The sequence below is a fragment of the Epinephelus lanceolatus genome, chromosome 9 (genome assembly GCF_041903045.1).
Source record: "Epinephelus lanceolatus isolate andai-2023 chromosome 9, ASM4190304v1, whole genome shotgun sequence".
In the NCBI taxonomy this organism is placed as follows: Eukaryota; Metazoa; Chordata; class Actinopteri; order Perciformes; family Serranidae; genus Epinephelus; species Epinephelus lanceolatus.
Genome location: NC_135742.1, coordinates 9,034,714 through 9,062,354, shown reverse-complemented (window position 1 = coordinate 9,062,354; position 27,641 = coordinate 9,034,714). Strand labels below are relative to the sequence as shown.

Genomic DNA, 27,641 nt, shown 5'->3' with positions numbered 1-27,641 from the left:
CAAATGCATTTTTGTAGCAATGTGAAATCCTGCAGCAACTTTTAGATTGGCCTTTTACTGTGACCATCCCAAGTCTTACCTGTGTAGTCATGATGCTGTTTAATCAGCATCGTGATGAGCCACACCTGTCAGGTGGATGGATCATCTTGGAAAAAGAGAAGTGTAAATATAAATGTGTAAAATTATGGAAGCCACCAGGCATCGCATATCCATCTGAAACATGACTGACAAGAAATCAGTGAGCTAAAAAAGACAGACATAGGACGATTTTACAGATCATAACTGTGTTGAAGTTTATTCATAAAGTCAATCATTATTACTAAATTAAATGAACTCTTGACAGTGGTGAATGACAATTTTTGAGTTACAATTATAGTAGTTTAACTGCAAAAACGTCTCCATAAATGCACTCAACATAATCTGCTGCCTATTTCCTTTACAGTCAAATAGTCCAAAGATAAGGCTGAATGTAATAAGTTCACAATTCTCAAGTTGCATGAAAGCTTTAACAAATTAGACTCTAAATGACCAGCCAGGTCTCTCAACAGAAAAACACTCTGAATAATGTCTTTGAGATGATTTGACTAAACTGGTGCCTGATGAAGCAACAACAACATCAGGAGCCACAGCAATGATGGATTTCTTAGATACTCTGGACATACAGTATGTCTGACAGACAGAATGAGGTTTTTGTGAAGAGTATGTATTTAAATATTGATCAGAAACTGCTAAGAGGTGCTACTATTGATCAACCTGTGCAGCAAACAATAATATGCATGTAAATAAGTGACAGAAATCAAATGTTCATTGTTGAAAATGAGCAGGCTGTGAACAACATGTGGACTTTGTCTCCATCTTGTGACGTTTACAGGAAGTAAAATGTGTCCATGTGAGCTGGTTGTGATTATTGTTCCTTGTAATTAGTCACATGACTATTTGACAGATGATTCAATACAGAAAACATATTAAACTGAATTGTACTGCTGGTGTTTCATTAATGTTGATCACAAACTGGACATTGTCATTCATCATTCATGTTTCTGACCATGTATACACTACAAAAATATCACATACAGTATGAAAAAGTAAAGACTGACTTAAAATAAAAGGAAATGAAACCACTTGTTTCCTCAGAATAAAACAACAGATCCAAAACTGATTTACCTCATAAAAGACTCCAATAATATCTCAAACTAAAGCTGATGACTGATACTACTATACAGTGTTGTCTGACTCAAAACAAGATGCTGATGACCATGTTAAAGAATGTATCATTCAAAAATCAGCCTTGATTTGTATCTGCATGAAAGTTCATCACCTGATAATGTAATGCAGTTTGGGTATTAGAAACACATCTTTCTGGATTAACTGTGTATTGTCTTAATTATCCCAATGACATGGAGACAAACAGTGAAGTCAGAGTAAAGTCTTCACTAACACCAACATGTCTGAACATCACAGAGAAATCTCAGTGTGACACATTTTGATATCAGCAGTTTTAGCATCACCAGCCGGTCCAATAAAGAAATATGGGAAGAGTTTCTCAGTGAAAGTGTCTCTGTGAGTGAAGATGTGAGTCATGTCTTCAGGGTCGTAGAAGGACACCTCCCCCCTGTCATAGTCCAGCTGGACTCTGATCCTCTGGAGACTCTTCTTCACTGTGACAGTCTCACCAGCTCCATTAGAGTATTTTCCACTGCCATGTGATAAACACCAGATTCCATCTTCTGGTGAAGCATATCTCTTTCCCTTCCTGTCAACTGACTCTTTTGCCAAACCTACGTCCCAGTCAGGATGGTCTCCCACCTCCACCTCCCAGCTGTGTTTCCCTGAGCTGAAGCCCTCAGAGCCCAGAACAGTGACATACTTAGTGTGTCTCTCTGGATTGTCAGGAAGCTGCTGCCTTGTGTCTCCACGTCTCACACTGGTCAGATCATCAGACAGATAGAGACAGGGGCATGCAGTGTTTGGGTCCAGAATGACAGGACTGAAGTGGACCTTGTCCTTCATCTTCTCCCAGACTCTGAAGGACAGGTTGCCCAGGTGTTTGGCCACATCTATCAGCGCTCCTGTGACCAGCTGTGGATCTGACAGTGAGCACTGGACTCTGGCTCTGCTCTGAGTGGCTTTATAACTGCTGAGGAATGGCATCTTGTGTTTCTGCAGCTCTTCTTCAACAGCACAGATACTGTGTGACAGAGAGGAGATCTGCTCCTCAATCATCTTCATCTCTCTGCTGAGAGTCTTCCCCTTCTGCTCATCTTCCTCCCTCAGAGCTGCCAGTCTGGACTCCTCTTCCTCTTTCAGGAACTGCTGGAGCTTGTTGAACTCTGCTCTGATCTGCCTCTCTGTGGACAACAGCTGCTTCTTGGAGTGTTGAATCACTTTATTGTATGTTTCCTCCACTTGTTTGTATTTGTCCCTCTTGTCCTGCAGAGACTTTAAGTCACATTTCAGCTGGTCCTTCAGCTCACTGACTGCTTGTTCTATAGGAACCACCTTGTGACTCTGGTGGAGAGAAAACTCACAGACAGGACACACAGCTCTATCTTCATCCTTACAGAACAATCTTGGCTCTTCTTGATGTTTACTACACACCACCTCCTCCTTCTTCTCTCCTTTTTCTGCCTCACATGATCCAGCTTTCTGTCTCCCAGCAAAGGAGTCAGCCAGTTCCTTCAGTGCAAAGTTCACATCTGGATGAGCCTTTGAGGATTTTCTTTTACAAATGGGACAGTTTTTGTTTTCAGCTTGTTCCCAGAATTTCTGCAGGCAGCTTGAACAGAAGCTGTGGTTGCAGCTCAGAGACACAGGATCTCTGAAAGTCTCTGAACACACATGGCAGCTCAGGTAACTTTCAAGAACAGCTCTCTCAGCCATTTGTAAATGTATTTTTCAGTAGCAGGACTCACCAGCTTTTAGTCTCTCCACTTCTGCACTTAATAAACTCCAACTGTGTGTTTTCCAGCAGAGATCTCACTCCCTGTAATGGCGTCTCAGCTCTGATCAGGAATGTCAAAATCTACTTTCAGTTTCTCTCACCTGTGTCACAAGGTGAATTATTAACAGCAAGAAATGCTGCCATGTCATTCAGTCACCAGCAGGTGGTGTCAGGATGTTTTCAGAGGTAAATATTGCAGTCTTTATTCAGTGCAGTATAAATTAATTGCACATGCAAATGTATTCAAACAAAAATAAAAGGCAATTGTCTAAACATGTTTTTTGTTTTGTATCCACTTAACAAATTATTTAACAATTACAGGTTATAAAACACCAGGATGATAACCTGTTCAGGATGACAGTGAGGGGCGTTGCCAAAGTGCTGGACATTGGCACGCTGAACACAGACAACTTCCTGGAGGCGGTGAAGGCGGTGCTTTATGAGCCGTCCTACAGGGAGAAGATGCAGGAGCTCTCCAGGCTGCACAGAGACCAGCCCATGAAGCCTCTGGACCGAGCCATGTTCTGGATCCAGTTTGTCATGAGACACAAGGGAGCTGCTCACTTAAAGACCCACTCCTACAAGATGTCCTGGATTCAGTACCACTCCACTGATGTAATCACACTGTTGCTAGTGTCGGTCATGATGATGTCACTGCTTTGTATTTTAACAGTGAAATATTTGTGTTGTGAAGTGTTTGGTGGGAGGAAAGAAAAACTGGACTAACACAGAGACTCATGTTGCCCTGTTTGTACTTCTGTTATGTATTTTATTGAGCAGTTGAGCTTTTTGTAACACCAGCAGAATATGAATCAGTCAGAGAAGCAGAGAAGGAACAATGAAAAAGAAAGTTGTATAAAATGAAACATGTTTAACTCAGTGTAAATCTGTATCTTGTACAACAGAGTTTTAATGATGATGGTCCATCAGCACAAAATAAATGTCACCTCTGTGGAGCTGAAAAGACTCATGTCTGAGATATAATTCAGTCTGAATAATGTCTTTGAGGTGATTTGACTAAACTGGTGCCTGATGAAGCAACAACAACATCAGGAGCCACAGCAGTGATGGATTTCTTAGATACTCTGGACATACAGTATGTTTGACAGACAGAATGAGGTTTTTGTGAAGAGTATGTATTTAAATATTGATCAGAAACTGCTAAGAGGTGCTACTATTGATCAACCTGTGCAGCAAACAATAATATGCATGTAAATAAGTGACAGAAATCAAATGTTCAGTGTTCAAAATGAGCAGGCTGTGAACAACATGTGGACTTTGTCTCTATCTTGTGACGTTTACAGGAAGTAAAATGTGTCCATGTGAGCTGGTTGTGATTATTGTTCCTTGTAATTAGTCACATGACTATTTGACAGATGTATGTAAAGTAAGTGGAAACAACCTCAGACACATCATTCAGAATAAAAGCTGCTGGTGATTTAATTACACATCACGTGAAGCAGCATCCATCTGATGAACATTTTATAAAGATACAGTTGATTAAATACAAAAAACATTCATTCATTCATTCATTCATCTTCTAAACGCTTCATCCTCTTGAGGGTCGCGGAGGCGGGAGCCTATCCCAGCTGACATCGGGCGAGAGGCAGGGTTCACCCTGGACAGGTCGCCAGACTATCGCAGGGCCGACACATAGTGACAGACAACCATTCACACTCACATTCACACCTACGGACAATTTAGAGTTATCAATTAACCTGCATGTCTGTGGATTGTGGGAGGAAGCTGGAGTGCCCGGAGAGAACCCACGCTGACACGGGGAGAACATGCAAACTCCGCACAGAAGGGCTCCCACACCCGGGATCAAACCGGCAACCCTCTTGCTGTGAGGCGACAGTGCTAACCACCACACCACCATGCCGCCCTACAGAAAACATATTAAACTGAATTGTACTGCTGGTGTTTCATTAATGTTGATCACAAACTGGACATTGTCATTCATCATTCATGTTTCTGACCATGTATACACTACAAAAATATCACATACAGTATGAAGAATTAAAGACTGACTTAAAATAAAAGGAAATGAAACCACTTGTTTCCTCAGAATAAAACAACAGATCCAAAACTGATTTACCTCATAAAAGACTCCAATAATATCTCAAACTAATGCTGATGACTGATACTATTATACAGTGTTGTCTGACTCAAAACAAGATGCTGATGACCATGTTAAAGAATATATCATTCAAAAATCAGCCTTGATTTGTACCTGCATGAAAGTTCATCACCTGATAATGTAATGCAGTTTGGGTATTAGAAACACATCTTTCTGGATTAACTGTGTATTGTCTTAATTATCCCAATGACATGGAGACAAACAGTGAAGTCAGAGTAAAGTCTTCACTAACACCAACATGTCTGAACATCACAGAGAAATCTCAGTGTGACACATTTTGATATCAGCAGTTTTAGCATCACCAGCATGTATGACACAGAAATACGGGAAGAGTTTCTCAGTGAAAGTGTCTCTGTGAGTGCAGATGTGAGTCATGTCTTCAGGGTCGTAGAAGGACACCTCCCCCCTGTCATAGTCCAGCTGGACTCTGATCCTCTGGAGACTCTTCTTCACTGTGACAGTCTTACCAGCTCCATCAGTGTATTCTCCACTGCGATTCATAAAACACCAGATTCCATATTCTGGTGTAGCATATGTCTCTCCCTTCCTGTCAACTGATTCTTTGGCCAAACCAACATCCCAGCTAGGATGGTCTCCCACCTCCACCACCCAGCTGTGTTTCCCTGAGCTGAAGCCCTCAGAGCCCAGAACAGTGACATACTTAGTGTGTCTCTCTGGATTGTCAGGAAGCTGCTGCTCTGTGTCTCCACATCTCACACTGGTCAGATCATCAGACAGATAGAGACAGGGGCATGCAGTGTTTGGGTCCAGAATGACAGGACTGAAGTGGACCTGGTCCTTCATCTTCTCCCAGACTCTGAAGGACAGGTTGCCCAGGTGTTTGGCCACATCTATCAGCGCTCCTGAGACCAGCTGTGGATCTGACAGTGAGCACTGGACTCTGGCTCTGCTCTGAGTGGCTTTATAACTGCTGAGGAATGGCACCTTGTGTTTCTGCAGCTCTTCTTCAACAGCACAGATACTGTGTGACAGAGAGGAGATCTGCTCCTCAATCATCTTCATCTCTCTGCTGATAGTCTTCCTCTTCTGCTCCTCTTCCTCCCTCAGAGCTGCCAGTCTGGACTCCTCTTCCTCTTTCAGGAACTGCTGGAGCTTGTTGAACTCTGCTCTGATCTGCCTCTCTGTGGACAACAGCTGCTTCTTGGAGTGTTCAATCATTTCATTGTATGTTTCCTCCACTTGTTTGTATTTGTCCCTCTTGTCCTGCAGAGACTTTAAGTCACATTTCAGCTGGTCCTTCAGCTCACTGACTGCTTCTTCTATAGGAACCACCTTGTGACTCTGGTGGAGAGAAAACTCACAGACAGGACACACAGCTCTATCTTCATCCTTACAGAATGATTTAGGCTCCTCTTGATGTTTACTACACACCACCTCCTCCTTCATCTCTCCTTTTTCTGTCTCAGATGATCCAGCTTTCTGTCTCCCAGCAAAGGAGTCAGCCAGTTCCTTCAGTGCAAAGTCCACATTTGAAAATTCCTTTGAGGATTTTCTTTTACAAATGGGAAAGTTTTTGTTTTTAGCTTGTTGCCAGAATTTCTGCAGGCAGCTTGAACAGAAGCTGTGGTTGCAGCTCAGAGAAACAGGATCTCTGAAAGTCTCTGAACACACATGGCAGCTCAGGAAACTTTCAACAAGAGCAGTTTTCTCAGCCATTTGTAAATGTATTTTTCAGTAGCAGGACTCACCAGCTTTTAGTCTCTTCACTTAAACTCCAACTGTGTGTTTTCCAGCAGAGATCTCACTCCCTGTAATGGCGTCTCAGCTCTGATCAACAATGTCAAAATCTACTTTCAGTTTCATCACTTGTGTCACAAGGTGAATTATTAACAGCAGGAAATGCTGCCATGTCATTCAGTCACCAGCAGGTGGTGTCAGGATGTTTTCAGAGGTAAATATTGCAGTCTTTATTCAGTAGAGTATAAATTAATTGCACATGCAAATGTATTCAAACAAAAATAAAAAGCAATTGTCTAAACATGTTTTTTGTGTTTTGTATCCACTTAACGAATTATTTAACATTTACAGCTCATAAAAACACCTTCAACATGAAACAAGGAGAGGCTGACTGACACTGAACCAGTTTAACAACATTTTTGTTTTTCAGCCAACAGGAACACTTAACAGGAAACATGTTCTGCTAACACATCAGTGTGACTGTGTTTATTTCATCCAGTTTGATTCAGTGTTTGGGATTTATTAAATATACAGCTACATGGTCAGTTTTCAGTTCAATCCTGTTCCAACATGACAGCACGTCTCTTGTAACCATTAAGAAACGTTCTTCAAACTCTCACTAACATGTCTCTGTTTGGTCACTTGTTTCAATAAATGCAGTGAGGTGTCAGAGCTGCAGTGACAGTGATCTGTTTCATGAATCTGTTCAGAGAGAAAGTCACTTCTGAATGACGACCTTTGAGCAACATGTTGTACAACAGTCAGTGTAAGGCTCGTCAGTCACACAACTATTAAAAGTGCAGATCTGCTGCTGACTGTGAGACAAAAGCTGCACACACTGTTAATCTACTGAACAACACCTTTCCACTGTAAGAAGCCGACATGATTTTGCTCAGTTACCTCAGAAGGTCATCTGGAGACATACTGGGAAGAGACCGTCCACCCTGGGCAACAACACCTTGCTGCTGGACTGGCTGCCCCAAAATGACCTCTTAGGACACCCAAAGACCAGAGTGTTTGTGGCCCACGGACGCACCAATGGATTTCAAGAGGCCATCTACCATGGAGTTCCCATCACCAGCCTCCCTCTGATGTTTGACCAGGATGATAACCTGTTCAGGATGACAGTGAGGGGCGTTGCCAAAGTGCTGGACATTGGCACGCTGAACACAGACAACTTCCTGGAGGCGGTGAAGGCGGTGCTTTATGAGCCGTCCTACAGGGAGAAGATGCAGGAGCTCTCCAGGCTGCACAGAGACCAGCCCATGAAGCCTCTGGACCGAGCCATGTTCTGGATCCAGTTTGTCATAAGACACAAGGGAGCTGCTCACTGAAAGACCCACTCCTACAAGATGTCCTGGATTCAGTACCACTCCATTGATGTAATCACACTGTAACCGGTGTCGGTCATGATGATGTCACTGCTTTGTATTTTAACAGTGAAATATTTGTGTTGTGAAGTGTTTGGTGGGAGGAAAGAAAAACTGGACTAATACAGAGACTCATGTTGCCCTGTTTGTACTTCTGTTCTGTGTCTTATTGAGCAGTTGAGCTTTTTGTAACACCAGCAGAATATGAATCAGTCAGAGAAGCAGAGAAGGAACAATGAAAAAGAAAGTTGTATAAAATGAAACATGTTTAACTCAGTGTAAATCTGTATCTTGTACAACAGAGTTTTAATGATGATGGTCCATCAGCACAAAATAAATGTCACCTCTGTGGAGCTGAAAAGACTCATGTCTGAGATATAATTCAGTCTGAATAATGTCTTTGAGGTGATTTGACTAAACTGGTGCCTGATGACGCAACAACAACATCAGGAGCCACAGCAATGATGGATTTCTTAGATACTCTGGACATACAGTATGTCTGACAGACAGAATGAGGTTTTTGTGAAGAGTATGTATTTAAATATTGATCAGAAACTGCTAAGAGGTGCTACTATTGATCAACCTGTGCAGCAAACAATAATATGCATGTAAATAAGTGACAGAAATCAAATGTTCAGTGTTCAAAATGAGCAGGCTGTGAACAACATGTGGACTTTGTTTCCATCTTGTGACGTTTACAGGAAGTAAAATGTGTCCATGTGAGCTGGTTGTGATTATTGTTCCTTGTAATTAGTCACATGACTATTTGACAGATGTATGTAAAGTAAGTGGAAACAACCTCAGACACATCATTCAGAATAAAACCTGCTGGTGATTTAATTACACATCATGTGAAGCAGCATCCATCTGATGAACATTTTATAAAGATACAGTTGATTCAATACAGAAAACATATTAAACTGAATTGTACTGCTGGTGTTTCATTAATGTTGATCACAAACTGGACATTGTCATTCATCATTCATGTTTCTGACCATGTATACACTACAAAAATATCACATACAGTATGAAGAATTAAAGACTGACTTAAAATAAAAGGAAATGAAACCACTTGTTTCCTCAGAATAAAACAACAGATCCAAAACTGATTTACCTCATAAAAGACTCCAATAATATCTCAAACTAAAGCTGATGACTGATACTATTATACAGTGTTGTCTGACTCAAAACAAGATGCTGATGACCATGTTAAAGAATATATCATTCAAAAATCAGCCTTGATTTGTATCTGCATGAAAGTTCATCACCTGATAATGTAATGCAGTTTGGGTATTAGAAACACATCTTTCTGGATTAACTGTGTATTGTCTTAATTATCCCAATGACATGGAGACAAACAGTGAAGTCAGAGTAAAGTCTTCACTAACACCAACATGTCTGAACATCACAGAGAAATCTCAGTGTGACACATTTTGATATCAGCAGTTTTAGCATCACCAGCCGGTCCAATACTGAAATATGGGAAGAGTTTCTCAGTGAAAGTGTCTCTGAGAGTGAAGATGTGAGTCATGTCTTCAGGGTCGTAGAAGGACACCTCCCCCCTGTCATAGTCCAGCTGGACTCTGATCCTCTGGAGACTCTTCTTCACTGTGACAGTCTTACCAGCTCCATCAGTGTATTTTCCACTGCGATGCTTTAAACACCAGATTCCATATTTTGGTGTAGCATATGTCTCTCCCTTCCTGTCAACTGACTCTTTGGCCAAACCCACAACCCAGTCAGGATGGTCTCCCACCTCCACCTCCCAGCTGTGTTTCCCTGAGCTGAAGCCCTCAGAGCCCAGAACAGTGGGATACTTAGTGTGTCTCTCTGGATTGTCAGGAAGCTGCTGCTTTGTGTCTCCACATCTCACACTGGTCAGATCATCAGACAGATAGAGACTAGACTTTGCAGTGTTTGGGTCCAGAATGACAGGACTGAAGTGGACCTTGTCCTTCATCTTCTCCCAGACTCTGAAGGACAGGTTGCCCAGGTGTTTGGCCACATCTATCAGCGCTCCTGAGACCAGCTGTGGATCTGACAGTGAGCACTGGACTCTGGCTCTGCTCTGAGTGGCTTTATAACTGCTGAGGAATGGCACCTCGTGTTTCTGCAGCTCTTCTTCAACAGCACAGATACTGTGTGACAGAGAGGAGATCTGCTCCTCAATCATATTCATCTCTCTGCTGAGAGTCTTCCCCTTCTGCTCCTCTTCCTCCCTCAGAGCTGCCAGTCTGCACTCCTCTTCCTCTTTCAGGAACTGCTGGAGCTTGTTGAACTCTGCTCTGATCTGCCTCTCTGTGGACAACAGCTGCTTCTTGGAGTGTTGAATCACTTCATTGTATGTTTCCTCCACTTGTTTGTATTTGTCCCTCTTGTCCTGCAGAGACTTTAAGTCACATTTCAGCTGGTCCTTCAGCTCACTGACTGCTTCTTCTATAGGAACCACCTTGTGACTCTGGTGGAGAGAAAACTCACAGACAGGACACACAGCTCTATCTTCATCCTTACAGAACAATCTTGGCTCATCTTGATGTTTACTACACACCACCTCCTCCTTCTTCTCTCCTTTTTCTGCCTCACATGATCCAGCTTTCTGTCTCCCAGCAAAGGAGTCAGCCAGTTCCTTCAGTCCAAAGTTCACATCTGGATGAGCCTTTGAGGATTTTCTTTTACAAATGGGACAGTTTTTGTTTTTAGCTTGTTCCCAGAATTTCTGCAGGCAGCTTGAACAGAAGCTGTGGTTGCAGCTCAGAGAAACAGGATCTCTGAAAGTCTCTGAACACACATGGCAGCTCAGGAAACTTTCAAGAACAGCTCTCTCAGCCATTTGTAAATGTATTTTTCAGTAGCAGGACTCACCAGCTTTTAGTCTCTCCACTTCTGCACTTAATAAACTCCAACTGTGTGTTTTCCAGCAGAGATCTCACTCCCTGTAATGGCGTCTCAGCTCTGATCAACAATGTCAAAATCTACTTTCAGTTTCATCACTTGTGTCACAAGGTGAATTATTAACAGCAGGAAATGCTGCCATGTCATTCAGTCACCAGCAGGTGGTGTCAGGATGTTTTCAGAGGTAAATATTGCAGTCTTTATTCAGTAGAGTATAAATTAATTGCACATGCAAATGTATTCAAACAAAAATAAAAAGCAATTGTCTAAACATGTTTTTTGTGTTTTGTATCCACTTAACGAATTATTTAACATTTACAGCTCATAAAAACACCTTCAACATGAAACAAGGAGAGGCTGACTGACACTGAACCAGTTTAACAACATTTTTGTTTTTCAGCCAACAGGAACACTTAACAGGAAACATGTTCTGCTAACACATCAGTGTGACTGTGTTTATTTCATCCAGTTTGATTCAGTGTTTGGGATTTATTAAATATACAGCTACATGGTCAGTTTTCAGTTCAATCCTGTTCCAACATGACAGCACGTCTCTTGTAACCATTAAGAAACGTTCTTCAAACTCTCACTAACATGTCTCTGTTTGGTCACTTGTTTCAATAAATGCAGTGAGGTGTCAGAGCTGCAGTGACAGTGATCTGTTTCATGAATCTGTTCAGAGAGAAAGTCACTTCTGAATGACGACCTTTGAGCAACATGTTGTACAACAGTCAGTGTAAGGCTCGTCAGTCACACAACTATTAAAAGTGCAGATCTGCTGCTGACTGTGAGACAAAAGCTGCACACACTGTTAATCTACTGAACAACACCTTTCCACTGTAAGAAGCCGACATGATTTTGCTCAGTTACCTCAGAAGGTCATCTGGAGACATACTGGGAAGAGACCGTCCACCCTGGGCAACAACACCTTGCTGCTGGACTGGCTGCCCCAAAATGACCTCAGAGGTCACCCAAAGACCAGAGTGTTTGTGGCCCACGGACGCACCAATGGACTTCAAGAGGCCATCTACCATGGAGTTCCCATCGTCGGCCTTCCTCTGATGTTTGACCAGGATGATAACCTGTTCAGGATGACAGCGAGGGGCGTTGCCAAAGTGCTGGACATTGGCACGCTGAACACAGACAACTTCCTGGAGGCGGTGAAGGCGGTGCTTTATGAGCCGTCCTACAGGGAGAAGATGCAGGAGCTCTCCAGGCTGCACAGAGACCAGCCCATGAAGCCTCTGGACCGAGCCATGTTCTGGATCCAGTTTGTCATAAGACACAAGGGAGCTGCTCACTTAAAGACCCACTCCTACAAGATGTCCTGGATTCAGTACCACTCCATTGATGTAATCACACTGTAACCAGTGTCGGTCATGATGATGTCACTGCTTTGTATTTTAACAGTGAAATATTTGTGTTGTGAAGTGTTTGGTGGGAGGAAAGAAAAACTGGACTAATACAGAGACTCATGTTGCCCTGTTTGTACTTCTGTTCTGTGTCTTATTGAGCAGTTGAGCTTTTTGTAACACCAGCAGAATATGAATCAGTCAGAGAAGCAGAGAAGGAACAATGAAAAAGAAAGTTGTATAAAATGAAACATGTTTAACTCAGTGTAAATCTGTATCTTGTACAACAGAGTTTTAATGATGATGGTCCATCAGCACAAAATAAATGTCACCTCTGTGGAGCTGAAAAGACTCATGTCTGAGATATAATTCAGTCTGAATAATGTCTTTGAGATGATTTGACTAAACTGGTGCCTGATGAAGCAACAACAACATCAGGAGCCACAGCAGTGATGGATTTCTTAGATACTCTGCACATACAGTATGTCTGACAGACAGAATGAGGTTTTTGTGAAGAGTATGTATTTAAATATTGATCAGAAACTGCTAAGAGGTGCTACTATTGATCAACCTGTGCAGCAAACAATAATATGCATGTAAATAAGTGACAGAAATCAAATGTTCAGTGTTCAAAATGAGCAGGCTGTGAACAACATGTGGACTTTGTCTCCATCTTGTGACGTTTACAGGAAGTAAAATGTGTCCATGTGAGCTGGTTGTGATTATTGTTCCTTGTAATTAGTCACATGACTATTTGACAGATGTATGTAAAGTAAGTGGAAACAACCTCAGACACATCATTCAGAATAAAAGCTGCTGGTGATTTAATTACACATCATGTGAAGCAGCATCCATCTGATGAACATTTTATAAAGATACAGTTGATTCAATACAGAAAACATATTAAACTAAATTGTACTGCTGGTGTTTCATTAATGTTGATCACAAACTGGTTGACCGAGGTTTGATTCAAACAGATAAAAAGAACATTACAACAATCTAAACGAGAAGAAATAAAAGCGTGAATAATCATCTCCATCTCGGCCTTGATGACAACAGATCTTAATTTAGCAATGTTCCTCAATTGGAGAAAACATGAACGAACAAGCTGGCTGACATGGTTGTCAAGAGACAGAGACTGGTCAAGGATGACACCTAAGTTATGAAGGTTGTGTTGAATACAAACACTTAAAGACCCTAACTTCTGTTTAGTGGACGGAATCAAAATTTCAGGAGCAATTATAAGAGCTTCTGTCTTATTTGAGTTTAACTGGAGGCAACTGTCAGCCATCCAAATCTTGATAGCATCCAAACATTCATTTAAAATGGACAGTTGGCCACTCTCTTCAGGTTTGAAAGAGTAATACAACTGAATATCGTCAGCATAAAAGTGATAAGAAATACCACTACAATGGCTAATGATCTGTCCAAGAGGCAGTATGTACAAGGAAAACAACATGGGACCCAAAATAGAACCATGTGGGACACCACATGACAGAGGAGCTGTGTCTGACATGAACTGACCCACAGAGACAGAAAAACTCCTTTCAGTGAGGTAAGAAGAAAACCAATCCAGGGCAGTTCCAGAAATCCTGATTGCAAAGAAGCATACAGACATTGGGTCTCATTAATGAAAAGTGAGTAAATCTGTGTGTAGATTTGCACATAAAAGCCTACTCTACTAAAAACCTACTCCGGATTCAGGAACGCTGCAGGAAACTCAGATTTGATCGTAAACACGTGTGTATGATCATGAATGCCAATCCATCGTAAAGTGACTGCGTGCTCCTGGTAATCAGCAATTATCATAAATCCCCGCCCATGAATAGCCAGTCGCCACCATATAAGAAGGTGTAGGTGCATCAAGTCGACCTGTCAGTCATGGCGCAAACAAAGAAAGAGAGAGAAAGAAAAAAGAATTTTTCCGAAGCGGAGATCGAAATAATTTTGGGTGAAGTGGACTTAAGAAAAAACATTTTATTTTCTTCAGTTAGTAGTGGTGTGACAGGGACAGGCAAAGCGAAGGCCTGGAGGGAGGTAACACATGCTGTTAATGTTGTCTCTGTAGTACAAAGAACCATGTCAGAGGTGAAGCGTAAATGGTTTGATATGAAACTGGAGGCAAAGAAACACATAAGCACACACACAAAAATACAGCAGCCACAGGAGGAGGAGGCTCACAGTCACAACTATCTGCTGCAGACGAGCGCATCGCTGACATAACTGGGGAGACCCCTCTGTCAGGAATTATTCCTGACGGAGACAGCGACAAGCCTAATACATTCTGAAAATCATCATTGATAGCGCAGTGGTCAACAAACAAACAGAAGATTCATTTGTGGGGTTTTGAATGAAGTGGGAACGGGAAAGCAGAGATGTTTTGTGCGTAATGGATAAACTCTAAATCAGTGATGGCTGTCGGAATGTAGAGCTATTTAACATTTATTTTAACAAATGATACGGATAACATATAGCCTACAGCAGTTTGTATGCATCGTCTTCAAATTATTTGAATCTTAATAGCCTAAAGCTCTGTTTTATACAACGTAAATTAAACATTTTCAAATCAGATTTATTCATTCAAATGATCAAAAAGCCACAAAAAAACAAAACAAAACAAAAACACGTGTTGTCTCAAATAATTCTTTCAGCTGCCGATGATGAACCCAGGCACCGAGGCCGAAGAGGCTGTGATCTGGCTGTCCTTATGGATATTTTTATTATCATCATTCAACATGTAGAAAGAACGTGTAATCTATTGAGTCGATTTACAGAGATAATTCACAATCATGAATCTAATCTAAATCTTAAACCTGCTAATTGCCAACTAATGTAACTAAATGTGTTATATTTTTAATATTTTGTCATGTTTAGATTACGTGTTTCAAAGGCATCTGTGTATTGTGTACATAACAGAGCGCAATATGACTTAAAATTGTAATTTCCAATAGTGACAAGCAGTATTTATGTGCTTTACTACATTTACACAAGCACTACGAGTGGTCAGGAGCAGGAGTAGATTTTGTCAGTAGCTACGAAAAGATCGGAGCTACTAAAATATTGATGAATGCGGACATGCATGTAAATTTACGTCTGCGAACAGTTTACACACAAATTCCTTCTGCTCACGTTTCATGAATGAGACCCCATGTGTTTCTAAAACAGCTGTAAGATGAGTGGCAACAACTTTTTCCAGCAATTTAGATATAAAAGGCAGCTTTGAGATTGGCCGATAGTTTATGGGGTGGGTGGAGTCAAGATTTGTTTTTTTCAACAAATGCTGAACGATTGCATGTTTAAACTGGCTAGGGACAGAGCCAGTTGAAAGGGAGAGATTAATCATGTCTACAATAGTGGAACCAATTGAATTAAAGGGATGTCAGGTGGGCCAGATGAGGGCTTAACTTTGTGCAATAATTTAGTGACGTCCTCTACAGAAACAGGAGAAAAAGAGTGCAGAGTTGTGTCACAGGGAACACCAATGGAAGGTCAGTTTGATGATGGGGGAATGTTTGCTCTGATATCACTGACTTTGTCCACAAAGCAGTCAAGAAAATTATTTCAGTCAGTGTCTGATACAACAGGCACCTTTGAAGTGGTAGGGGAGACAATCGAGTTTATAGTCTCAAACAAAACTTTTGAATTTCCTTTCTTAGATGAAATAATGTTGGCAAAATAAGCAGTCCGAGCAACCCTTATCATTTCATTCAAACTGATTAAAAGTTCTTTAAGATGCAACCGATGGACCTCTAGTTTGGTGGCTTTCTATAAACGCTCTGTCTTCCTACAGTTTCGCCTAAAACTGCGGATAGACTCATTAATCCAAGGCGAGGATTTAACAAAGGAAATTGTTTCAGATTTAAAAGGAGCCACTGAATCCAACACAGAGGAGGACTGTTTATTAAAAAGCTGGACCAAGGTCTCCACATCATGACAGTCTGACAGCACATCAGGGTCAAATGAAACTAAATTTTCAGCTGTACTTTGGTTAATGATGCGCCTACGAGACATGTGATTTGGGGGTAGCAGATCCATGCAACAGCAAACATCAAAAGAACACACTTACGGTCACTGACAAGGTAATCCTCCAGACGAACATTCTCGATAGTTAAACCAAAAAAAGTCCAGAGTATGCCCTGCTCTGTAGTATGTAATGCAGTTTGGGTATTAGAAACACATCTTTCTGGATTAACTGTGTATTGTCTTAATTATCCCAATGACATGGAGACAAACAGTGAAGTCAGAGTAAAGTCTTCACTAACACCAACATGTCTGAACATCACAGAGAAATCTCAGTGTGACACATTTTGATATCAGCAGTTTTAGCATCACCAGCCTTTCCGATAAAGAAATATGGGAAGAGTTTCTCAGTGAAAGTGTCTCTGTGAGTGCAGATGTGAGTCATGTCTTCAGGGTCGTAGAAGGACACCTCCCCCCTGTCATAGTCCAGCTGGACTCTGATCCTCTGGAGACTCTTCTTCACTGTGACAGTCTTATCAACAACATCAGTGTATTTTCCACTGCGATGCTTTACACACCAGACTCCATCTTCTGGTGAAGCATATGTCTCTCCCTTCCTGTCAACTGACTCTTTGGCCAAACCTACTCTCCAGTAAGGATGGTCTCCCACCTCCACCTCCCAGCTGTGTTTCCCTGAGCTGAAGCCCTCAGAGCCCAGAACAGTGACATACTTAGTGTGTCTCTCTGGATTGTCAGGAAGCTGCTGCTCTGTGTCTCCATTTCTCACACTGGTCAGATCATCAGACAGATAGAGACGAGGGTTTGTAGTGTTTGGGTCCAGAATGACAGGACTGAAGTGGACCTTGTCCTTCATCTTCTCCCAGACTCTGAAGGACAGGTTGCCCAGGTGTTTGGCCACATCTATCAGCGCTCCTGAGACCAGCTGTGGATCTGACAGTGAGCACTGGACTCTGGCTCTGCTCTGAGTGGCTTTATAACTGCTGAGGAATGGCACCTTGTGTTTCTGCAGCTCTTCTTCAACAGCACAGATACTGTGTGACAGAGAGGAGATCTGCTCCTCAATCATCTTCATCTCTCTGCTGATAATCTTCCTCTTCTGTTCCTCTTCCTCCCTCAGAGCTGCCAGTCTGGACTCCTCTTCCTCTTTCAGGAACTGCTGGAGCTTGTTGAACTCTGCTCTGATCTGCCTCTCTGTGGACAACAGCTGCTTCTTGGAGTGTTGAATCACTTCATTGTATGTTTCCTCCACTTGTTTGTATTTGTCCCTCTTGTCCTGCAGAGACTTTAAGTCACATTTCAGCTGGTCCTTCAGCTCACTGACTGCTTGTTCTATAGGAACCACCTTGTGACTCTGGTGGAGAGAAAACTCACAGACAGGACACACAGCTCTATCTTCATCCTTACAGAACAATCTTGGCTCATCTTGATGTTTACTACACACCACCTCCTCCTTCTTCTCTCCTTTTTCTGTCTCAGATGATCCAGCTTTCTGTCTCCCAGCAAAGGAGTCAGCCAGTTCCTTCAGTCCAAAGTTCACATCTGGATGAGCCTTTGAGGATTTTCTTTTACAAATGGGACAGTTTTTGTTTTTAGCTTGTTCCCAGAATTTCTGCAGGCAGCTTGAACAGAAGCTGTGGTTGCAGCTCAGAGAAACAGGATCTCTGAAAGTCTCTGAACACACATGGCAGCTCAGGAAACTTTCAAGAACAGCTCTCTCAGCCATTTGTAAATGTATTTTTCAGTAGCAGGACTCACCAGCTTTTAGTCTCTCCACTTCTGCACTTAATAAACTCCAACTGTGTGTTTTCCAGCAGAGATCTCACTCCCTGTAATGGCGTCTCAGCTCTGATCAACAATGTCAAAATCTACTTTCAGTTTCATCACTTGTGTCACAAGGTGAATTATTAACAGCAGGAAATGCTGCCATGTCATTCAGTCACCAGCAGGTGGTGTCAGGATGTTTTCAGAGGTAAATATTGCAGTCTTTATTCAGTAGAGTATAAATTAATTGCACATGCAAATGTATTCAAACAAAAATAAAAAGCAATTGTCTAAACATGTTTTTTGTGTTTTGTATCCACTTAACGAATTATTTAACATTTACAGCTCATAAAAACACCTTCAACATGAAACAAGGAGAGGCTGACTGACACTGAACCAGTTTAACAACATTTTTGTTTTTCAGCCAACAGGAACACTTAACAGGAAACATGTTCTGCTAACACATCAGTGTGACTGTGTTTATTTCATCCAGTTTGATTCAGTGTTTGGGATTTATTAAATATACAGCTACATGGTCAGTTTTCAGTTCAATCCTGTTCCAACATGACAGCACGTCTCTTGTAACCATTAAGAAACGTTCTTCAAACTCTCACTAACATGTCTCTGTTTGGTCACTTGTTTCAATAAATGCAGTGAGGTGTCAGAGCTGCAGTGACAGTGATCTGTTTCATGAATCTGTTCAGAGAGAAAGTCACTTCTGAATGACGACCTTTGAGCAACATGTTGTACAACAGTCAGTGTAAGGCTCGTCAGTCACACAACTATTAAAAGTGCAGATCTGCTGCTGACTGTGAGACAAAAGCTGCACACACTGTTAATCTACTGAACAACACCTTTCCACTGTAAGAAGCCGACATGATTTTGCTCAGTTACCTCAGAAGGTCATCTGGAGACATACTGGGAAGAGACCGTCCACCCTGGGCAACAACACCTTGCTGCTGGACTGGCTGCCCCAAAATGACCTCAGAGGTCACCCAAAGACCAGAGTGTTTGTGGCCCACGGACGCACCAATGGACTTCAAGAGGCCATCTACCATGGAGTTCCCATCACCAGCCTCCCTCTGATGTTTGACCAGGATGATAACCTGTTCAGGATGACAGTGAGGGGCGTTGCCAAAGTGCTGGACATTGGCACGCTGAACACAGACAACTTCCTGGAGGCGGTGAAGGCGGTGCTTTATGAGCCGTCCTACAGGGAGAAGATGCAGGAGCTCTCCAGGCTGCACAGAGACCAGCCCATGAAGCCTCTGGACCGAGCCATGTTCTGGATCCAGTTTGTCATAAGACACAAGGGAGCTGCTCACTTAAAGACCCACTCCTACAAGATGTCCTGGATTCAGTACCACTCCATTGATGTAATCACACTGTAACCGGTGTCGGTCATGATGATGTCACTGCTTTGTATTTTAACAGTGAAATATTTGTGTTGTGAAGTGTTTGGTGGGAGGAAAGAAAAACTGGACTAATACAGAGACTCATGTTGCCCTGTTTGTACTTCTGTTCTGTGTCTTATTGAGCAGTTGAGCTTTTTGTAACACCAGCAGAATATGAATCAGTCAGAGAAGCAGAGAAGGAACAATGAAAAAGAAAGTTGTATAAAATGAAACATGTTTAACTCAGTGTAAATCTGTATCTTGTACAACAGAGTTTTAATGATGATGGTCCATCAGCACAAAATAAATGTCACCTCTGTGGAGCTGAAAAGACTCATGTCTGAGATATAATTCAGTCTGAATAATGTCTTTGAGATGATTTGACTAAACTGGTGCCTGATGAAGCAACAACAACATCAGGAGCCACAGCAGTGATGGATTTCTTAGATACTCTGCACATACAGTATGTCTGACAGACAGAATGAGGTTTTTGTGAAGAGTATGTATTTAAATATTGATCAGAAACTGCTAAGAGGTGCTACTATTGATCAACCTGTGCAGCAAACAATAATATGCATGTAAATAAGTGACAGAAATCAAATGTTCAGTGTTCAAAATGAGCAGGCTGTGAACAACATGTGGACTTTGTCTCCATCTTGTGACGTTTACAGGAAGTAAAATGTGTCCATGTGAGCTGGTTGTGATTATTGTTCCTTGTAATTAGTCACATGACTATTTGACAGATGTATGTAAAGTAAGTGGAAACAACCTCAGACACATCATTCAGAATAAAAGCTGCTGGTGATTTAATTACACATCATGTGAAGCAGCATCCATCTGATGAACATTTTATAAAGATACAGTTGATTCAATACAGAAAACATATTAAACTAAATTGTACTGCTGGTGTTTCATTAATGTTGATCACAAACTGGTTGACCGAGGTTTGATTCAAACAGATAAAAAGAACATTACAACAATCTAAACGAGAAGAAATAAAAGCGTGAATAATCATCTCCATCTCGGCCTTGATGACAACAGATCTTAATTTAGCAATGTTCCTCAATTGGAGAAAACATGAACGAACAAGCTGGCTGACATGGTTGTCAAGAGACAGAGACTGGTCAAGGATGACACCTAAGTTATGAAGGTTGTGTTGAATACAAACACTTAAAGACCCTAACTTCTGTTTAGTGGACGGAATCAAAATTTCAGGAGCAATTATAAGAGCTTCTGTCTTATTTGAGTTTAACTGGAGGCAACTGTCAGCCATCCAAATCTTGATAGCATCCAAACATTCATTTAAAATGGACAGTTGGCCACTCTCTTCAGGTTTGAAAGAGTAATACAACTGAATATCGTCAGCATAAAAGTGATAAGAAATACCACTACAATGGCTAATGATCTGTCCAAGAGGCAGTATGTACAAGGAAAACAACATGGGACCCAAAATAGAACCATGTGGGACACCACATGACAGAGGAGCTGTGTCTGACATGAACTGACCCACAGAGACAGAAAAACTCCTTTCAGTGAGGTAAGAAGAAAACCAATCCAGGGCAGTTCCAGAAATCCTGATTGCAAAGAAGCATACAGACATTGGGTCTCATTAATGAAAAGTGAGTAAATCTGTGTGTAGATTTGCACATAAAAGCCTACTCTACTAAAAACCTACTCCGGATTCAGGAACGCTGCGGGAAACTCAGATTTGATCGTAAACACGTGTGTATGATTATGAATGCCAATCCATCGTAAAGTGACTGCGTGCTCCTGGTAATCAGCAATTATCATAAATCCCCGCCCATGAATAGCCAATCACCACCATATAAGAAGGTGTAGGTGCATCCAGACGACCTGTCAGTCATGGCGCAAACAAAGAAAGAGAGAGAAAGAAAAAAGAATTTTTCCGAAGCGGAGATCGAAATAATTTTGGGTGAAGTGGACTTAAGAAAAAACATTTTATTTTCTTCAGTTAGTAGTGGTGTGACAGGGACAGGCAAAGCGAAGGCCTGGAGGGAGGTAACACATGCTGTTAATGTTGTCTCCGTAGTACAAAGAACCATGTCAGAGGTGAAGCGTAAATGGTTTGATATGAAACTGGAGGCAAAGAAACACATAAGCACACACACAAAAATACAGCAGCCACAGGAGGAGGAGGCTCACAGTCACAACTATCTGCTGCAGACGAGCGCATCGCTGACATAACTGGGGAGACCCCTCTGTCAGGAATTATTCCTGACGGAGACAGCGACAAGCCTAATACATTCTGAAAATCATCATTGATAGCGCAGTGGTCAACAAACAAACAGAAGATTCATTTGTGGGGTTTTGAATGAAGTGGGAACGGGAAAGCAGAGATGTTTTGTGCGTAATGGATAAACTCTAAATCAGTGATGGCTGTCGGAATGTAGAGCTATTTAACATTTATTTTAACAAATGATACGGATAACATATAGCCTACAGCAGTTTGTATGCATCGTCTTCAAATTATTTGAATCTTAATAGCCTAAAGCTCTGTTTTATACAACGTAAATTAAACATTTTCAAATCAGATTTATTCATTCAAATGATCAAAAAGCCACAAAAAAACAAAACAAAACAAAAACACGTGTTGTCTCAAATAATTCTTTCAGCTGCCGATGATGAACCCAGGCACCGAGGCCGAAGAGGCTGTGATCTGGCTGTCCTTATGGATATTTTTATTATCATCATTCAACATGTAGAAAGAACGTGTAATCTATTGAGTCGATTTACAGAGATAATTCACAATCATGAATCTAATCTAAATCTTAAACCTGCTAATTGCCAACTAATGTAACTAAATGTGTTATATTTTTAATATTTTGTCATGTTTAGATTACGTGTTTCAAAGGCATCTGTGTATTGTGTACATAACAGAGCGCAATATGACTTAAAATTGTAATTTCCAATAGTGACAAGCAGTATTTATGTGCTTTACTACATTTACACAAGCACTACGAGTGGTCAGGAGCAGGAGTAGATTTTGTCAGTAGCTACGAAAAGATCGGAGCTACTAAAATATTAATGAATGCGGACATGCATGTAAATTTACGTCTGCGAACAGTTTACACACAAATTCCTTCTGCTCACGTTTCATGAATGAGACCCCATGTGTTTCTAAAACAGCTGTAAGATGAGTGGCAACAACTTTTTCCAGCAATTTAGATATAAAAGGCAGCTTTGAGATTGGCCGATAGTTTATGGGGTGGGTGGAGTCAAGATTTGTTTTTTTCAACAAATGCTGAACGATTGCATGTTTAAACTGGCTAGGGACAGAGCCAGTTGAAAGGGAGAGATTAATCATGTCTACAATAGTGGAACCAATTGAATTAAAGGGATGTCAGGTGGGCCAGATGAGGGCTTAACTTTGTGCAATAATTTAGTGACGTCCTCTACAGAAACAGGAGAAAAAGAGTGCAGAGTTGTGTCACAGGGAACACCAATGGAAGGTCAGTTTGATGATGGGGGAATGTTTGCTCTGATATCACTGACTTTGTCCACAAAGCAGTCAAGAAAATTATTTCAGTCAGTGTCTGATACAACAGGCACCTTTGAAGTGGTAGGGGAGACAATCGAGTTTATAGTCTCAAACAAAACTTTTGAATTTCCTTTCTTAGATGAAATAATGTTGGCAAAATAAGCAGTCCGAGCAACCCTTATCATTTCATTAAAACTGATTAAAAGTTCTTTAAGATGCAACCGATGGACCTCTAGTTTGGTGGCTTTCTATAAACGCTCTGTCTTCCTACAGTTTCGCCTAAAACTGCGGATAGACTCATTAATCCAAGGCGAGGATTTAACAAAGGAAATTGTTTCAGATTTAAAAGGAGCCACTGAATCCAACACAGAGGAGGACTGTTTATTAAAAAGCTGGACCAAGGTCTCCACATCATGACAGTCTGACAGCACATCAGGGTCAAATGAAACTAAATTTTCAGCTGTACTTTGGTTAATGATGCGCCTACGAGACATGTGATTTGGGGGTAGCAGATCCATGCAACAGCAAACATCAAAAGAACACACTTATGGTCACTGACAAGGTAATCCTCCAGACGAACATTCTCGATAGTTAAACCAAAAAAAGTCCAGAGTATGCCCTGCTCTGTAGTATGTAATGCAGTTTGGGTATTAGAAACACATCTTTCTGGATTAACTGTGTATTGTCTTAATTATCCCAATGACATGGAGACAAACAGTGAAGTCAGAGTAAAGTCTTCACTAACACCAACATGTCTGAACATCACAGAGAAATCTCAGTGTGACACATTTTGATATCAGCAGTTTTAGCATCACCAGCCTTTCCGATAAAGAAATATGGGAAGAGTTTCTCAGTGAAAGTGTCTCTGTGAGTGCAGATGTGAGTCATGTCTTCAGGGTCGTAGAAGGACACCTCCCCCCTGTCATAGTCCAGCTGGACTCTGATCCTCTGGAGACTCTTCTTCACTGTGACAGTCTTATCAACAACATCAGTGTATTTTCCACTGCGATGCTTTACACACCAGACTCCATCTTCTGGTGAAGCATATGTCTCTCCCTTCCTGTCAACTGACTCTTTGGCCAAACCTACTCTCCAGTAAGGATGGTCTCCCACCTCCACCTCCCAGCTGTGTTTCCCTGAGCTGAAGCCCTCAGAGCCCAGAACAGTGACATACTTAGTGTGTCTCTCTGGATTGTCAGGAAGCTGCTGCTCTGTGTCTCCATTTCTCACACTGGTCAGATCATCAGACAGATAGAGACGAGGGTTTGTAGTGTTTGGGTCCAGAATGACAGGACTGAAGTGGACCTTGTCCTTCATCTTCTCCCAGACTCTGAAGGACAGGTTGCCCAGGTGTTTGGCCACATCTATCAGCGCTCCTGAGACCAGCTGTGGATCTGACAGTGAGCACTGGACTCTGGCTCTGCTCTGAGTGGCTTTATAACTGCTGAGGAATGGCACCTTGTGTTTCTGCAGCTCTTCTTCAACAGCACAGATACTGTGTGACAGAGAGGAGATCTGCTCCTCAATCATCTTCATCTCTCTGCTGATAATCTTCCTCTTCTGTTCCTCTTCCTCCCTCAGAGCTGCCAGTCTGGACTCCTCTTCCTCTTTCAGGAACTGCTGGAGCTTGTTGAACTCTGCTCTGATCTGCCTCTCTGTGGACAACAGCTGCTTCTTGGAGTGTTCAATCACTTCATTGTATGTTTCCTCCACTTGTTTGTATTTGTTCCTCTTGTCCTGCAGAGACTTTAAGTCAGATTTCAGCTGGTCCTTCAGCTCACTGACTGCTTGTTCTATAGGAACCACCTTGTGACTCTGGTGGAGAGAAAACTCACAGACAGGACACACAGCTCTATCTTCATCCTTACAGAACAATCTAGGCTCCTCTTGATGTTTACTACACACCACCTCCTCCTTCATCTCTCCTTTTTCTGCCTCACATGATCCAGCTTTCTGTCTCCCAGCAAAGGAGTCAGCCAGTTCCTTCAGTCCAAAGTTCACTCCTAGATCTTCTTTTGAGGATTTTCTTTTACAAATGGGACAGTTTTTGTTTTTAGCTTGCTCCCAGAATTTCTGCAGGCAGCTTGAACAGAAGCTGTGGTCGCAGCACAAAGACACAGGATCTCTGAAAGTCTCTGAACACACATGGCAGCTCAGGAAACTTTCAACAAGAACAAACTTCTCCACCATTTTCTCTTTTTTTCCAAATTGTTTTTAAATGAAAGACTCACCAAATTTTATGTCCCTTAAGTTTGTGTCTTAATGTCCCCCAAATGTCCACTATTTGATAGAGATCTCCCAGAGTGTAATGACGACGTGGTTCTGTTCAGCAATGTCAGACTGTTTTTATTAGTTAATCATTGACAGTAATAAACACAGCTATCTGTTTTTATGAGTAGGAGTTAGAGCAGGATACTTAACCGCACCTTCAGAATTTTTTAACCCCTCTCTCTTCATCTGTGTGATGATCTGAGCAGTGTCAAGAAAAAAGAGTTAAACACTCTGACAGGAAGGTGAATACTTTTATAGGCTACCTCTGCAATTTTGCAGCTGATGTTTCATGTATAACAATTTAAATGTATTTTACATTGAAGAAAAAAAACTGTTGGAAACACTGATTAAAAAAGTAGACCTCTTTTGAAGTTAATCTTATTCATGACTTAATGTGAATGTGCCTGTGTGTGCATTAAACATTTTCATACAGAGTACATGAAAAGATATTTTCATAGCTTTTATTACTTCAGTGCCCCGTGATATCTGCTGTTTACAGCAGCACCCTGTGTGACAGGTTTTTTATTAACTGACCTTTGGATTCAAAGTTTTATTGGTATATGTCCTCCCTTGTAATTTAAGGTCTTTTGTTATTCCCAAAGGAAAAGGCTCACACAAATCTTTGTGGTACTAAATAATTTAAAAAATGCACTGATGTCCTTTTTTCACTTTCTTTATTTTTTTATTGCAAAACCCCTCACAACTATGAAAAATACAGAAAACTAAATACTGTATCTGCTGTTACTGAAATCATGTAAGAAGTACCAAAGACTGTGCAAGATCATAATAATATATTACATAATGTCAGTATTTATTGTCAGGGAAAATCATGTATCAGTGATGCTCTAAGGAGTAACCAACAGCATTACAGTTGATTCAATCCCCAGAACCTTAAATGTGTGTTTGTGTGTGTGGGACAAGTACATTAAGAAATGCTTTTTAATATGTGAATGAAGGAACAGGCAGTCAGTGGAATTAAACTCACTTCTGTTGAACACACGGACAGCCTCCAAGAAAAGGGCAGGCTTTATTTCCCCTTGTGGAGGTAAAGAAATAGGGCTTATGTCCACACACAAATGGAGCGTGTATATGGGACAGGATAGACATTATTGTCCCAGTAGAAAAAAAAAAAAATATATATATATATATATATGTATAACAACAGTAAAAACAACAATACATACATCCAAATACAGTAAAATACAACAAATACATGCATCTATAAATTGCACATGCCGATCTGTATCATCATGAAAAATGCACTCAAATCATAGCTCTCTGACGGACTTCAGTTGATCTTCATCAATAACTGTGAAACCCCCACTGCTCCCCTCCCCCAGGGTGTCCCCCAAGGTTAAGGTGGTGAATAGCGGGGTGAGGAAGAAAGTTACCGACTGAGTGTGAAATGTTCTGTCTTCCTGACTGAACTTTCGCTAGAGCTTCATTTGAGCTAACACACCCCTGGGCCGCTTCAGTGCTAATGGTTGTGAGCTACTACCACTTAATTCCAAGTAATGATGAATGGATTGACACTGGACTGATTTTATGTGTTGAATAATATGTGTAACTGCAAGGTATTAAATTGAGAGATAAAATCAACAAAAAATAGTCTAGCACTGGCCTCTGATTCCTCCAGGTGCTTAGTGACTATATGCACTCGGCTATTAATTGATTGCATCATTGGTACATCTATGTCGTGTGTATATCTAAACATGTGCTGCACTGCATATGAATATTACATGTAAATGCATTATGGAAGCCATCAGGCATCATGTATTAGTCTGATATGGACAAACAAACAAAAAACAGACATAACTAGAAAAGCACTCAGAGTGCAGACCTCCGCCAAGTAGGTGATATCCCCCCCATCTGCATTGGATTTTGCAGCCTGCATCACAATTAGGTTATATATGCCTTCACCATGGAGACACTGTGGTGTATTTATGTCGTTTTTATTTTGTACATAATAATAATACATAACATTTGTATATAATATGTTTTTTTTGTATTTTTCACTTTCTTTTTTTCCAACACAGAACATTAATTTCAACTTTAGAACAAGCCCAAGTAGGCCAACTCGCCACTGCCAACTGGTGGCACCGTCTGGTCATGGAAGTAGTCTAAACTCGGTGAATACACAGTACCCTTTAGCGCTATTTTATTATTTTATCCACTTTGCTTCAACTGATCACCACCAAAATTGTATCATCTGTTCCTTGTCCCATTATCCACCTTTCCTGAAAATTTCATCAAAATCCATTCATAACTTTTTGAGTTATTTTGCAGACAAACAAACAGACAAACAGACCAACGCCGGCGAAAACATAACCTCCTTGGCGGAG

The 27,641-nt window shown here is 41.3% G+C and overlaps 6 protein-coding genes and 2 pseudogenes across 6 annotated transcripts; 3 read left to right on the top strand and 5 right to left on the bottom strand.

Moving 5' to 3' along the window:
• Positions 1-187: 187 nt before the first annotated feature.
• Positions 188-3,022, bottom strand: LOC144464247 (zinc-binding protein A33-like). Its single transcript, XM_078170519.1, has one exon. The coding sequence runs from the start codon at positions 2,878-2,880 to the stop codon at positions 1,456-1,458; it is 1,425 nt and encodes a 474-aa protein (XP_078026645.1). The 5' UTR covers positions 2,881-3,022; the 3' UTR covers positions 188-1,455.
• Positions 3,023-3,362: 340 nt separating this feature from the next.
• On the bottom strand, positions 3,363-6,897 carry LOC144464246 (zinc-binding protein A33-like). Its single transcript, XM_078170518.1, has one exon. It carries the CDS (start codon positions 6,756-6,758, stop codon positions 5,331-5,333), a length of 1,428 nt encoding a protein of 475 aa, XP_078026644.1. The 5' UTR covers positions 6,759-6,897; the 3' UTR covers positions 3,363-5,330.
• A 610-nt stretch (positions 6,898-7,507) lies between these two features.
• Positions 7,508-8,176, top strand: LOC144464343 (UDP-glucuronosyltransferase 2B20 pseudogene; annotated as a pseudogene).
• A 260-nt stretch (positions 8,177-8,436) lies between these two features.
• On the bottom strand, positions 8,437-11,182 carry LOC144464245 (zinc-binding protein A33-like). The gene has a single exon (XM_078170517.1). The coding sequence runs from the start codon at positions 10,977-10,979 to the stop codon at positions 9,555-9,557; it is 1,425 nt and encodes a 474-aa protein (XP_078026643.1). The 5' UTR covers positions 10,980-11,182; the 3' UTR covers positions 8,437-9,554.
• A 557-nt stretch (positions 11,183-11,739) lies between these two features.
• On the top strand, positions 11,740-12,509 carry LOC144464342 (UDP-glucuronosyltransferase 2B15-like). Its single transcript, XM_078171069.1, has 2 exons — positions 11,740-11,777; positions 11,886-12,509. Exons 1-2 carry the CDS (start codon positions 11,740-11,742, stop codon positions 12,406-12,408), a joined length of 561 nt encoding a protein of 186 aa, XP_078027195.1. The 3' UTR covers positions 12,409-12,509.
• A 2,263-nt stretch (positions 12,510-14,772) lies between these two features.
• On the bottom strand, positions 14,773-18,260 carry LOC144464244 (zinc-binding protein A33-like). The gene has a single exon (XM_078170516.1). It carries the CDS (start codon positions 18,095-18,097, stop codon positions 16,673-16,675), a length of 1,425 nt encoding a protein of 474 aa, XP_078026642.1. The 5' UTR covers positions 18,098-18,260; the 3' UTR covers positions 14,773-16,672.
• A 597-nt stretch (positions 18,261-18,857) lies between these two features.
• Positions 18,858-19,676, top strand: LOC144464341 (UDP-glucuronosyltransferase 2B20 pseudogene; annotated as a pseudogene).
• A 2,214-nt stretch (positions 19,677-21,890) lies between these two features.
• Positions 21,891-25,389, bottom strand: LOC117252977 (zinc-binding protein A33-like). The gene has a single exon (XM_033620286.2). It carries the CDS (start codon positions 25,216-25,218, stop codon positions 23,791-23,793), a length of 1,428 nt encoding a protein of 475 aa, XP_033476177.2. The 5' UTR covers positions 25,219-25,389; the 3' UTR covers positions 21,891-23,790.
• Between the last annotated feature and the right edge of the window lie 2,252 nt (positions 25,390-27,641).

Coding starts and splice junctions, on each gene's coding strand:
- LOC144464247 (XM_078170519.1), bottom strand. CDS start 2,880: ATGGCTGAGAGAGCTGTTCTTGAAAGTTACCTGAGCTGCCATGTGTGT.
- LOC144464246 (XM_078170518.1), bottom strand. CDS start 6,758: ATGGCTGAGAAAACTGCTCTTGTTGAAAGTTTCCTGAGCTGCCATGTG.
- LOC144464245 (XM_078170517.1), bottom strand. CDS start 10,979: ATGGCTGAGAGAGCTGTTCTTGAAAGTTTCCTGAGCTGCCATGTGTGT.
- LOC144464342 (XM_078171069.1), top strand. CDS start 11,740: ATGACGACCTTTGAGCAACATGTTGTACAACAGTCAGT. Junction 11,778..11,885: donor CATGTTGTACAACAGTCAGT/GTAAGGCTCGTC, acceptor TTCCACTGTAAG/AAGCCGACATGATTTTGCTC.
- LOC144464244 (XM_078170516.1), bottom strand. CDS start 18,097: ATGGCTGAGAGAGCTGTTCTTGAAAGTTTCCTGAGCTGCCATGTGTGT.
- LOC117252977 (XM_033620286.2), bottom strand. CDS start 25,218: ATGGTGGAGAAGTTTGTTCTTGTTGAAAGTTTCCTGAGCTGCCATGTG.